The sequence below is a fragment of the Chiloscyllium punctatum genome, chromosome 37 (assembly GCF_047496795.1).
Source record: "Chiloscyllium punctatum isolate Juve2018m chromosome 37, sChiPun1.3, whole genome shotgun sequence".
NCBI lineage: Eukaryota > Metazoa > Chordata > Chondrichthyes > Orectolobiformes > Hemiscylliidae > Chiloscyllium > Chiloscyllium punctatum.
The window spans coordinates 1,267,859-1,281,617 of record NC_092775.1 but is presented as its reverse complement, the minus strand read 5'-3'; the positions used below and the strand labels follow the sequence as shown (position 1 = coordinate 1,281,617).

Genomic DNA, 13,759 nt, shown 5'->3' with positions numbered 1-13,759 from the left:
TCTGGAATTAAGTGTCTAATGATAACCATGAATCCATTGTTGATTTTTGCAAAAAAAAAATCTAATTCACTAATGCCCTTTAGGGAAGGAAACTGCCATCCTTACCTGGTCTGGCCCACATGTGACTCCAGACCCACAGCAATGTGGTTGATTCTCAACCTCAGTTAGAGATGGGCAATAAATTCCCAGCCTAGCCAGCGATGAATGAATACAAAAAACATCATGGTCAGGACAACTTTAAAAGTCCCGGTGATGATGTGATAGCTGTATGGACATGTGACCCGAGGGCAGAAAGATCTTATACTCTGTCTTACCTTAGGACCACTTCAAGCATAAGATGCAATTGAAAGCATGTGACTCAGTTGTAACTTATGAGCTTAATATTAATGCACATACGTGCCTGTGAATGTTAACACTTGTATATATAGTTGTCATAAATGTCTGTTGGATGTTTCAATACCACAACATTCAGATCCAGTTTCTTATGTTACTGCAACGTCAAATAAAACACCCTACTGGAAGAAAATTCACAGAATTGGCCATTCCTCAGATACTAGCATAGACCAAGTGCATATGCAGCAAGGTCTGGACAACATTCAGATCATTAGGTTAATTAATGGCAGGAGGCATTTGTTGCATACGAGTGCCTGAAAATGACTGTCTTTATTTGTTCACTGACTGTCCCCAGTTACCCTCGAGAAGGTGGTGGCGAGCTGCCTTCTTGAACTGGTGCAGTCGATGAGATGTAGTTTGACCCACAATACAGGGTCATTGGATAGAGGGAATTCCAGGAATTTGACCCAGCAACTCTGAAGGAACGGTGATATATCTCCAAGTCAGGATGGCAAGTGGATTGGAGAGGAAGTTATAGAGTCAGAGTCATACAGTACAGAAACAGAACTTGTCTATGCTGACCAGATTTCCTAAATAAATCCAGTCCCATTTTCCAGCATATAGCCTGTACCCCTCTAAACTCTTCCATCCAGATGCCTTGTAAATGTTGCAATTGTATCAGCCTCCACTACTTCCATCTTGCACCACCTTCTGCATAAAAAGGTTATGCCTCAAGTCCTTTTTAGATCTTTCCCCTCTCACTTATGCCCTCTAGTTTTGGACTCCCCTACCCTAGGAAAAAGATCTTAGCCATTCCCTCCATCCATGGACCTGATCATGTTCCCATATATCTGCTGCCCTTATCCTTCTTGATGTGGGTGGGTTTGGATCATTGGTGAGTTTCTGCAGTGCATCTTGTAGATGGTACACACTGCTGTTACTGAGCTTCGGGGATTGGAGGGAGTGGATGCTTGTTAAGGTGGTGCCAATGAAGCGGGCTGCTTTGTCCTGGATGGTGTCAAGCTTCTTAAATGTTGTTGGGATTGACTCAGCCAAAGCAAGTGGGGAGTATTCCATCACACTCCTGACTTGTGCCTTGTAGAAGTGGAGGTGTTAGGAGGTGAGTTACCAACTGCAGTATTCCTAGCCTCTGCTCTGCTGTTGTAGCCACTGTGTATATACGGCCAGTCACTCCCATCCTCCTTGGTCCTGTTTTATTGTTAAATGTGCATTGTACATATTCACACAAGGCTATCATAACTAAGACCACAGCAACAAAGACCTTTCTTAATGAAATAACCAGGTTTAACTCCAGAATCTGAGTTGCCCAGTACTGGCATCAGCTGGGTTTCTAACACCAACACATTCCCCTTCAAGTTATAGACTGTTCCAAGTTGGAATTACATCATTGTTCCCTTCAGCAACACTGGACCCTGGAGCTCCCTCTGTAATAACAGTCGGTGCCACGACAGCAAATCTTCCATCAGCAGTTCAGTACAAGCTCAAGGCACCTGGGAGGAGCAAATCAGGTTTAACCATCTGCATCATCAAGTTATGATAAGGTCACAACTAATGCGTTAAATTTAACTCTGATCACAGTATAGGATAGATGTGAGCTTAGTTGAGAGTGTTGCAGAGGTGAAGTATTTTAGTTACAACAGCAGAGTTGGGGTTGTCCTCAGAGTCGCTAAAGTGTGGTGCTAGAAACGCACAGCAGGTCAGGCAGCCCCCGAGGAGCAGGAGAGTCGATGTTTTGGCATAAGCCTTCATCTGGTCTGGGGAGGTAGATGGTGATAGGTTGGAGGGGAGGATGGAGTGGATAGGTGGGAAGGAAGATGGACAGGTAGTACAGGTCAAGAGAGTGGTGCGGAGCTGGAAGGTTGGATCTGCGATTTGGAAACTGGTGAAGTCAATGTTGAAGCCGTGTGGTTGTAGGCTCCTGAGGTGGAAGATGAGAAGTTCCTCCATCAGTTGGTGGGTGGCCTTGTATAGGCAGCCCAAGACGGAGCAGAGATGTTCCCTGAACCGTCCCGTGAGTTTGTGCTCGGTCTCTCTGCTGTAGAGATGACCACATCGAGAGCAACAGATGCAATAAGTTATGAGGGAAGGTAAAAACAATGACTGCAGATGCTGAAGACCAAATACTGGATTCGTGGTGCTGGAAGAGCACAGCAGTTCAGGCAGCATCCAACGAGCAGCGAAATCGACGTTTCGGGCAAAAGCCATTCATCAGGAAGAGGTAAGCCTCTGCTGGATGTGGAACGATCCCTTGGGGCCTTGGATAGAGGTGAAGGGGGAGCTGTGGGCACAGGCTTTGTACCTCTTGCTGTGGCATGGGAAGGTGCGAGGAGTGGAGACAGGGTTGGTGGGAAGCGTGGACCTAATTTGGGAGTTGTGGAGGGAAGAGTGCCTATGGAATGCAGATAGCGGTGGGGAGGGAAATATATTTTTGGTGGTGGGGTCTCAGTGTAGGTGTCGAAAATGGCAGAGGATGATGGCCTCCTACTTCAAAAGACTATAATTTCCCCCTCCCCCTGCAATCAGCAATGCCCTCAATTACATCTCCTCCACTTCCTGCATCTACCCCCTCAACCACAAGGATAGAATCCCTCTGGTCCTCAAGTTCCACCCACTAACCTCCAATTCCAGCGTATTATCATCTGCCATTTTCACAACCTACAGTCAGACCACACCACCAAAAATATATTTCCCTCCCCACCCCTATCTGTATTATCTAGGGACCATTCTCTCCGCAACTCCCTTGTTAGGTCCATGCTTGCCACCAACCCTGTCTCCACTCCCAACACCTTGCCATGCCGCAGCAAGAGGTACAAAGCCTGTGCCCACAGCTCCCCCTTCACCTCTGTCCAAGCCCCAAGGGATCATTCCAAATCTGGCAGAGATTTACCTCTTACCCTCAAACCTCATTTATTGCATCTGTTGCTCTCAATGTGGTCATGTCTACATCAAACAAACAGAGCACAAACTCTCAGAATGGTTCAGGGAACATCTCTGGCCCGTATGTACCTACCAATCCCACCTCCCATTCCCCCATGACATGTCCATTCTGGGCCATCTCCACAAGGACACCCGCCAACTGGTGGAGGAATGTTTCATCTTCCACCTTGAGAGCCTCCAACCACATGGCTTCAATACTGACTTCACCAGTTTCCAAATCTCCCCTCCTACCACCCCATCCCATGTCCAACCCACTGACTCAGCATCACCGTCTTGACCTGACCTACCTGTCCATCTTCCTTCCTACAAATCTGCTCCATACCTCCCACCAACCTATCACAATCACCATCTACCTGCATCCACCCATTGCCATCCCACCTACCCTTTCCACCAGCTCTAACCCCCCCCCCCCCCCCCACCCATTTCTTTCTCAGCCCCCAGTCCTGATGTATGAAATGTCGATTCTCCTCCTTGGATGCTGCCTGATCTGCTGTGCTTTTCCAGCACCACACGATCAGCACTGACTCTCCAGCATCTGCAGTCCTCACTTCCTCCAATTGTCCTTTGCCCTCTCCCAGGTGAGATCTGACTCAGGTGTAAAGTAGATATAGAAAAGCTGTTCCTACTAGCTGATAGTACACAGACTAAAGAATGTAGATTTAAACTTGTGGGCAAGAGATGTAGGAACCACAAGAAAGAACTTTCTTATGCAAAGCATGATAACAATCTGAAACTTTCTGCTTACCAGCACGGTGGAGATAGAGATGATACCAGATTCCAAAAGGAAACTGGCGTGTACTGGGGCAGGTGTGCACTGGGGGTGTGTACTGGAAGGGCTATAGGGTTTGTGTCTTTGGTGGGGTGGGGGTGACTGGCTGGTTTGCCCTATAGAGGGCCAGCATGGAACTGATGGGCCATATACCTCCTCCTATGCCTAGACCTTCCCAGTGTCTTGCCTGGAAATGTGCAGCACTCAGGAAGACTCTACGTCTAGGCCAAGAGTCAGCTTTTCAGTATGCTGTCATTGGATCCAACATACTACTCTTCAGGCTGTGCTGATAAAGTTTTCACATCTCATCTGAAGACAGCAGGTCAACCAGTTACCAGGATAAACAAGATGCAGCACAAATTAGCTGGCAATCTGGAGATGGCTCACAGTAATCTCAGCTTTCACATGCCTGGGTGAGAATATTATTGGTACCTCCTCCCAGTGGCATCCAGACACTCTGGAGCTGCTGCCTATTCTCAGATTCTCCAGGAGAGCGCTTCAAGACACAAATGTTCTGTGCGATTTGATAGAGTCATCACTGCACATCAATTCTGTAGAATGACGCACGTCCTTAAAAGAACAAGGATTTATTTATTCATAAGCAGAGTGACTTGTTTAATCAACATACTGACAATCTCGCCAACTCCTTTCTTATACATTCAGATGTTCTTTAAGGTTAAATAATCAATGAGAAGGCAAGTAATGGGCTATTGTGGCTGTGTGGTGATTATAAATTGATTGGAGTTACAGTAAGAATGGAGAATCAGTTCAGAGTAAACAATGATCTCTCTCTCTCTCGTGTCTGTTCTGTCGAAATAGAAGAGCAGCACATTGCCCTCCAGAGGTTTGATCCATGTCTGTTCCTTTATGTTAAACTGTGGAAGAGAAGGAGAATTAGGGTTACCCAGGCAACAACTGCAGGTTAGCTCATTCACAGATCGGTATTCGGCAGCTCTGAACCAGTGATACTGATCTGAAAACAAAGCAGCCTCGAAGCAATCAGCTAGAGCATCAGGTACTGGAACATTCATGGGTGGGTGTTGGCACTAATCCAAAACTATCAATCTTCATTATCTACCTCCACACCCCTCCCTTCACCACATTAACCCTGACACATACCAACCCTGGGACTGGTCTCCCTTGCGATACGAACCCTTGGCTGGCTGTGTGACAAATGTACCAGCTCCCCACTGAAACTGCCAGCTTGTGTGATTGGCAGCTCTCATGGGGTACAACCTCAAAGACCTGCCTCTGGCCAATTAAAAAGTGCCTGATTGGAAAATAATTTGGCAGCCCTTCCCAACAGGAAGTTCTCAATGGCCTTCAGTTCATGGACAAGGTCCCAGTCACCTCTCCAAAATAATGACCAACAAATAGACTGGACCGGACTGTGCTGACTGAGTAACAGCAGCTGCCAATGGGGCAAAACCCCAGCCTGGACATAAATAACTGGTACCCTTCCCTGATCTCACTGCCCACTCCCTTTGCCAACATACTATAGTAGCAATGTCAACTGTAGCAAATTGTTAAGAACTCTTCAACACTACTGTACAACACTCTAACTTAGAGCAGAAACAGAAATATCAATGACATCAGGATGACTACAAGAAAGACAGGAAGCTGACCAAAAGCCAGAAGCAATGATTGGGGATGGACATGGAGTTCTGGATGTCTGTTATGCAGTCACATTGCTTTTCCAACAATCATGAAGAATGTGTTAGTGGTGTTGGTTCAAGAATAAATATTGGCCTGGATGCCAGTGATAAATCCCCAAACCTGAGATTTCCATCCACTTGGAAGGGCCTCAGTTCAACTCTTCAGAGAGAGAGAGAGCTCTCCGACAGCGTGACACTCCCTCAGCGCTGACCCTCCGACAGTCAACTTTTCCCCTGGCTTATCTGCAGTAATTAAGTGCTGCAGTAAAAGACTGTTTGCAATTAGTAACTTGGGAACTGGCCCCCAAATACCTTTGGTCTATTGGGTCAGATTTTCATTAACCACTGTGAAACAAATATTTACATAAATAGCAGGTAGGGCAGTGGAAACAGGTTAAAGCTGAACTTGCCTGTCCATCTCTTGATAATAAAATGCCACTTTAATTAGTGACAGATATGTGACAATACCCTGACCCCGATCAAGCCAATGGGAAAGCTGGTTGTTTAAGGAGAATGAATATAGGCTAACAAAGGGTTTTCAGAAATGAAAAAAAAACACTTGCCAGTGCTCTAATTCAATGGTGTTGATCATATTTACTGTTACAGATTGCTGCACATTTCTCAATCAGCTGTGGCCTTTCCCTTCAATCCCATTTTCTGCTTGAATGACAAAATATTTTTGTCATTTTCAACACCCACCTAACAGCAGCAGAATGCATTTAGTCTTGTCTTTCCTTCATAACAATAAATCTTATTAACCTCTCGTCTCCTAACTAACATCACTAAATATTCATTTACCATACTAGTTATTTTGTTGCTGTTTGTGGGAGTTAGCTGTGACTACACTTTAAAAATTCTTCATTATCTGTAAAACACCTTGGAATGTGCCAAGTATGTGAATAGTGCTACAGACATGAAAGCCTCCCTTTTTATTACTGCACATTGTTATTGCTGATGCAGCAACTGGAGAAGTAGATGGATTCTCTGATAAATGAATCATAGGTATGGCAGCAAATTGTGTTAAACGGTTTCACCTTGGAACAGAATGATCGTGGATTGTGGGATGACATCAGGACTACTGGAGATGAGCACACACTGGGATTCCATCTTTTATCTCAATCCTCAAGTGGACTTTTAAAACCTGTTCAGATATTTCAGTGTTTTGTATCTACTAGGGCTGCAAGGCAGTAGCAGTCATATAGAGACTTGTTCTGCTTTAACTGCATGTTCACCACTTTACTGCTAATGAGGTGCATGGCAAAGCAGTGCTGAAGCTGCTGCTGATATACAGTCTGCTCTGTTCCCACTGGTAATGCTGCCAGTTCAGTGTGGTATTGGATGTTGCTGCACTATTGCTTTGGAACAATTGGGAACAGGACTCTATCCCTTTCACTAATCACAGCAGTTGCTGCAGAAGGCTGCCTTTTCCCTAGCGCCAGACAATGGGAACAGGGAAGGGCCCTTGTCAACAGGCAGAAATAAGAGCACAATGGAATGGGAAAAGGAGATGCAGAAATCTAAAGAGAACACAGAGACATAAGAACAGTGTGCTGATTAGTGAAAAGATAAGCAGAAAGAGGCAGGAACAGATGTAATTTAATGACAACAATCCATCAGACTAAGAAGCAAGCAAAAAAAATTAAGGGGTTCTGAATTGCAATTGTAAATAAATGCCACAAATAGGGCTGAATGGTTTCAACCTAATTACAGAGATGTGGAGACAAGACACATAAGTGAAAGTTGGTCATCATGTTTATGTAGAGAACAAAAACTAGGTGGAAAGGTGAAGTGTGCGCAGGACGGAGAAGCTAGAGTCAAATAGACAGTGCAAGTGGCAGCAAAGAGACAGGTGGAATATAATGTAGGCAAATGAAAATACAAATAATAAAGTAGAATATTTTTACAAGGTGTGAAACTTGAAAATGTTGGTGTTCAGTGGGATTTGGGCATACTCATACAAGGAACATAAAGTTTTGCTTGTAGGAACAGCAAGCAATCCGCAAGCAATCTTGGCCTCTCGATGCAGAATGGGAAAACCAGGTTCACTGAAAATGGTAATGTTTACTCCCTGACTGTAATGTCAGGTATGAATGTTCTCCCTTCTGCAGTCTCCAGCATAACAGGGGGCAGGACGATGGCTCAGTGGTTAGAACTGCTGCCTCATAGCACCAGGGTCCCAGGTTCGATTCCAGCCTTGGGCCACTGTTTGTGTGGCACATTCTCCCAGTGTCTGCATGGGTTTCTTCCCACAGCACCAAAGATGCACAGGTCAGGTGAGGTGGCCATGCTAAATTGTCCATTGTGTTAGGTACATTAGTCAGAGGGAAATGGGTCTGGGTGGGTTGCTCTTCGGAGGGTCGGTGTGGACTGGTTGGACCGAAGGGCCTGTTTCCACGCTGTAGGGAATCTAACCTAATTCCACGGGAATCTGCTGCCAGTCAGATCAACACTGTTCCCTCGACATTTCTGTGATTGAAAATATTTCACTTGGAGTTTTAAAAAGTCAGTGCCTAACTACCAGACCCGAGGAGAACCTTAGACACTGTCCCAAGCTTGATGCTGAGTTGCCAACACTAAAGAAGTCAATGATTTTTTTTTATCCGTCCCTGTGTTTAGCGCATGGAGCACAATTTCACAAAACAGACACTGCATAGTGGAGTCACTAGACCTGAGTTAGCTCAATATCAGTCAACATAATTTTTTTTTAAATTTATAAATTTTGCATTAGTAAACAGATGTTTAAACAGTTGTACCACCCCTGAACATTACTGATTTCCAGTAGCCTCTAGGTGGGATCATGAAGGCGCTGGTTAAATACACATGGCCAGACTCCACTATGTCCACACAGAGGTGTGCACATTTTGCAGGTCTGAAGAACAGTCAGATTGAAAACATTAACTCTGCTTCTCTCTCCACAGCATGCTGCCAGAGCTGCTCAGCTTCTCCAGCACTTTGTTCAAGGTTGAAGGTTCCCACTGCCTTCCAGCAGCTGTGAATGCCAGTGTAGAAATGTACACAACAAAGACACCAAGAGAGAGTTACCTCATCAACAGTGAGACACAAGCTGTGGAGGAGCAATGGCATTCACAAAGCATTAAAAAGTCAGATCACAGGCACAAAAAAAAATCAAAAAGGGCAATCTTAAGAAGATTGACTTCAGAAGTCAGTAAGTTAGACTTCAATTGTCTAGCTCTAGATAGACTACATTTGGAATTAGCGTCAATTCAGGGCTCTGCTTTTCAAGGAAGAAATTGGTCTAGGAGATGGTGCAGTGTAGATTCACATTAACAGGGTTAAAGTCATGAAGGTGGCTGCATTGAATAAGGCAACAGAAAATTACCGCAGATGTTGGAAATTCTTCACAGGTCTAGCAGTATTTGTGCTGCATGAAATGGAAGCAATGTTTGAGGTCAATGATCCTGCATTAGGGCAGGTATCAGTGAACCTGGTGGGGGTCTTTACAAGGTTCTCCTTTCTCCCAAAACCAGATACATTCAATTTAATTTTATTATTTACCCAATTAGGAAATGAAACAACTCACAACCTGATCAAAATCTTTGATGAAGTAACACAGATGCTCCAGTGATGAATGTTCAAAATGTATTCAATAAAAGTATCAGACATGTTAGCAAAACAAGAAGAAAGATGGCACAGAAATGATAGGTGGAAAGGGCTCCTAACCGCTTGGAGATTGAGATTAGTCTGATGAGCAAAACTGAAGCCTACGGGTGTAAAAAGAATAGAAACCTGAATATGGAGTTGGCAAAGGGACAGAAAGCAGAGATTTACAATGAATGGTTATTTCTCAGATTGGAGGGAAGTCTCAGAGGCTGCAGTTACATTGCTGCTTGTTTTGATATCTTTGCCTGGATTTGGATATATGGGGTATCGTTTCACAGTTTGTAGTTGATATACAAGTCTGAAATGTAGTAAACAGTGAGGGGAAGAGTAACAGATTCCAGGGAACACAAACAGGCTGGTGAAATGGACACACACAGCAGGTGGAATTAACAGTGAAGTGCAGACGGATTCATTTTGGTTGCAAGACCGAGACAATATAAACCAAACGTTACACTTGTAAAGATAGAGCAGAAACAAAGAGACCAGGAGGTGAACACACCCGAATGTCTGAGGACAGGTTGAGAAGGTGATGAAAAATGATTATGGGATCCTTCCATTTTTAAAGTCAGGTACAGAGTAAAAAAAAATAATTTTAAACTGTTACAAATCCGGGAACAAAAACAGAAATTGCCAGAAAATCTCAGCTGTTTTGACAGCATCTCTGGACATAAAACAGAATTAATGTTTCAGGTCCAGCAACCATTCTTCATAACCAGTTCTGAGGAAGGGTCATTGCACCCGAAATGTTAACTCTGATTTCCCTCTACAGATGCTGCCAGACCAGTTGAGATTATCCAGCAACTTCAGTTTTGTTTCAGCTTTCCAGCATCTGCAGACCTTTAGTTTTCTGTCTAGCGCTTTACAAACCCTAGTTAGGCCAGTGTTCAGTTCTGAACTCCACACTTTAGGAAAGACATCAAGGTATTGAACAGGCTACAGAGAGGATTCACTGTAAAGAATACAAAAGCAAAATACTGTGAATGTTGGAAATCTAACAAGAACAAAAGGTGGAAACACTCAGGAGGTCAGGCAGCATTTGTGGAGAGAAACAGAGTTAACTTTTCACGTCAATGATCTTTCAAGAACATTGGATTGATCCTGTTTTCTTTACTCTTTGGCCTCTAACTTTACTTACAAGACCAGTATGTGATATTTTGCCAGCTGCCCATGTTCACCACATCAAATGTATTACCCTCATCAACCCTCTTAGCTCACGAGTTAGTCAGACACAGTTTGCCCAATTTGTTGTTTAAGAACTGAAACTAGCCACAAAAATAGCCCAGTTAGAAATATGGATTTTCTGATGAGCTGGACCCAGCGAGGATGCAAATCTCTACAAAGTTTAATCTGACTGGGGCAGGAAGACATCAGTAGGGTTAGTATGGCACATTGCTGTTCTCAGCACTGGCAGGAGTTATAGTTGCTGCATCTTTTATTTTTAGTCATTCACAGGATGTGGGCATCTTTGGCTAGGCCAGCACTTATTGCCCATCCTTAATTACCCAGAGAGCAGTTAAGAGTCAACCACATTGCTGTGGGTCTGGAGTCACATGTAGGTCAGACCAGGTAAGGATGACACAGATTTCTTTCTCTAAAGGACTTGAGTGAACCAGATGGGTTTTTCCAACAATCGACAAAGAATTTGAGTTCAGCATTTGATACTTAATTCCAGATTTGGATTGATTTCAAATTTCACCATCTGCCATGGGGGGTTCAAACCCATGTGCTTGGAACATGACCTGGGTCTCTGGATTAACAGTTCAGTGATAAAATACTACTAGGCCATCACCACCTCATCTGTGTTATGGCTCTGGACTGGACACGTGCCCAAATCCAGGCTGACAAATTCAACAAGCATGGTAATTTAGAATGAAACCTCCTCCAATCTCAAAGTGCAAGTTGTTCAGTTATACCTTCCAAGGGGACCTGTTACTTCTTGGCCTCAATGTGACTCTAGTTCAATGTGGAATGCATCATAATGTTCATCTCCAGTTAGCCTGAAGGTTAAATACTGGCACACCACATCATATCATGGGACTGCCACGGGGACGGGCTGCTGTGTGACACAGGGACCGCCACGGGGACGGGCTGCTGTGTGACACCGGGACCGCCACGCGGACGGGCTGCTGTGTGACACAGGGACCGCCACGCGGACGGGCTGCTGTGTGACACAGGGACCGCCACGCGGACGGGCTGCTGTGTGACACAGGGACCGCCACGCGGACGGGCTGCTGTGTGACACAGGGACCGCCACGCGGACGGGCTGCTGTGTGACACAGGGACCGCCACGCGGACGGGCTGCTGTGTGACACAGGGACCGCCACGCGGACGGGCTGCTGTGTGACACAGGGACCGCCACGCGGACGGGCTGCTGTGTGACACAGGGACCGCCACGCGGACGGGCTGCTGTGTGACACAGGGACCGCCACGCGGACGGGCTGCTGTGTGACACAGGGACCGCCACGCGGACGGGCTGCTGTGTGACACAGGGACCGCCACGCGGACGGGCTGCTGTGTGACACAGGGACCGCCACGCGGACGGGCTGCTGTGTGACACAGGGACCGCCACGCGGACGGGCTGCTGTGTGACACGGGGACGGGCTGCTGTGTGACACAGGGACCGCCACGGGGACGGGCTGCTGTGTGACACGGGGACCGCCACGCGGACGGGCTGCTGTGTGACACGGGGACCGCCACGCGGACGGGCTGCTGTGTGACACGGGGACCGCCACGGGGACGGGCTGCTGTGTGACACGGGGACCGCCACGGGGACGGGCTGCTGTGTGACACGGGGACCGCCACGGGGACGGGCTGCTGTGTGACACAGGGACCGCCACGGGGACGGGCTGCTGTGTGACACAGGGACCGCCACGGGGACGGGCTGCTGTGTGACACGGGGACGGGCTGCTGTGTGACACGGGGACCGCCACGGGGACGGGCTGCTGTGTGACACAGGGACCGCCACGGGGACGGGCTGCTGTGTGACAACATGAACAGGCCCGGTGTCTCAGACTGCATATGGATGGTACGCTCATCATTAAACAAAAACATGGATACTATAAAATACCAAAACATCCACAACACACACCAAGAACATTGCAAAGTCCGAGATGTCCTGGCTAAAACAATCTCTCTCTTTCAGAACCTAATTCAAACTTTACATTTAATTTACATTTTTGCATCAGTGTTTTTCCAAGAGCAGCACTCACCTTTCAATCAGTGAATCTCTCATACTTGTTGCAATTGCACTGGGCTGGGCTTCATTTAATCGAAAAACACTCTCGATAACCGATAGCTCGGTGCTGGTCGTGTCAAGTCCACAGAAAGCACACCAATCATTCACCACCATCCCGCCAGCGATAACCTCACTACCACGATTCACTGTACCAGCCTGGGGAAAAGACAAAAGGAAGAGAGTGTAAGGTCAGGCCCTACCTCCACAGTCATCACCAGCTTCATATAGCTCACCTGAGAGCCGCTAAGTGTTACATTACTTAGATTATTAACCTATTTTGATTGGCCTGACAGATGGTGGATCAGGTAAAAACCGCAAGTTCAATGATGATAAGCAGCACCCTTTCATCAATATGGACAATGTTCAGCAACATTAACTGCTCCTGAGACACTGAACGTAGCAAGATCAGGACAATATGGCTTGGTCAGGTAAACAGTAATGTTCATGTCAGAAGTGCCCAGCAATGACCATCTCCAAGAAGAGAATCTATTCATCACCCCTTAACATTCAATGGCATTACCATCACTGAAGCCTCCCTTAACACACAGCCTTGGGGGTAGAGTACTTTTGTATATTTCAGGCTGAAACAGACAGATAGATTCTTCAGTCGGGGAATTAAGGATTACAGGGAAAGGGCGGAAAAGTGGGCATGAGCAGTGCCAGATCAGTCAGGATCCTACTGACTGCCAGAGCAGGCTCAAGGGGCTGAATGGCCTCCTCCTCTTCCTGTTTCTTATGGTCTTATAACCCTAAACCTTTCTCAACAATGAGATATTCATCTCAAACCCCTCATCACGTCCCATCCTATTCCAAAACAGCTCCTATCAAAGTCACAAATGATATCTATCCCGTGTGAGTGACTGTGACAAAGCTAACCTTTCACTCTCTGCCCTTCTTGACCTGTATGTGGTTTCTGACATGACCACACCATCCTCTTCCAGCACATCTCAATTATTAACCAACAGCAGTGCCTACTCTCCTGTTTGCAAATTGTTACTCCTGCAGTCTTGCAGCCCCACCTGCCACCTGCTCAACCAGATAGGTCCACTGTTGATCCCTCCCATTTGTATCTATATTCTACCCCTGGACATCATCCAAAACCATGTTTGGTTTTGAACAAAGTCCAGCTAAGTCTCAACACCAGCTCTTTGCTTGCGCACTGTCACTCAGTTCTCAGACTGATTCTCT

General features: G+C 46.1%; 1 protein-coding gene across 1 annotated transcript in view; it reads right to left on the bottom strand.

The window, feature by feature from the left end:
• Positions 1–4,631: 4,631 nt before the first annotated feature.
• eif6 (eukaryotic translation initiation factor 6) overlaps positions 4,632–13,759 on the bottom strand; it is an 89,646-nt gene continuing 80,518 nt past the window's right edge. The window contains exons 5-6 of the mRNA XM_072556072.1: positions 12,546–12,727; positions 4,632–4,935 (exon numbers count right to left, since the gene is read on the bottom strand). Of these exons, the coding sequence (XP_072412173.1) occupies positions 4,926–4,935; positions 12,546–12,727 (192 nt within the window). The 3' untranslated portion in view covers positions 4,632–4,925. The remainder of the gene's footprint in view (positions 4,936–12,545; positions 12,728–13,759) is intronic.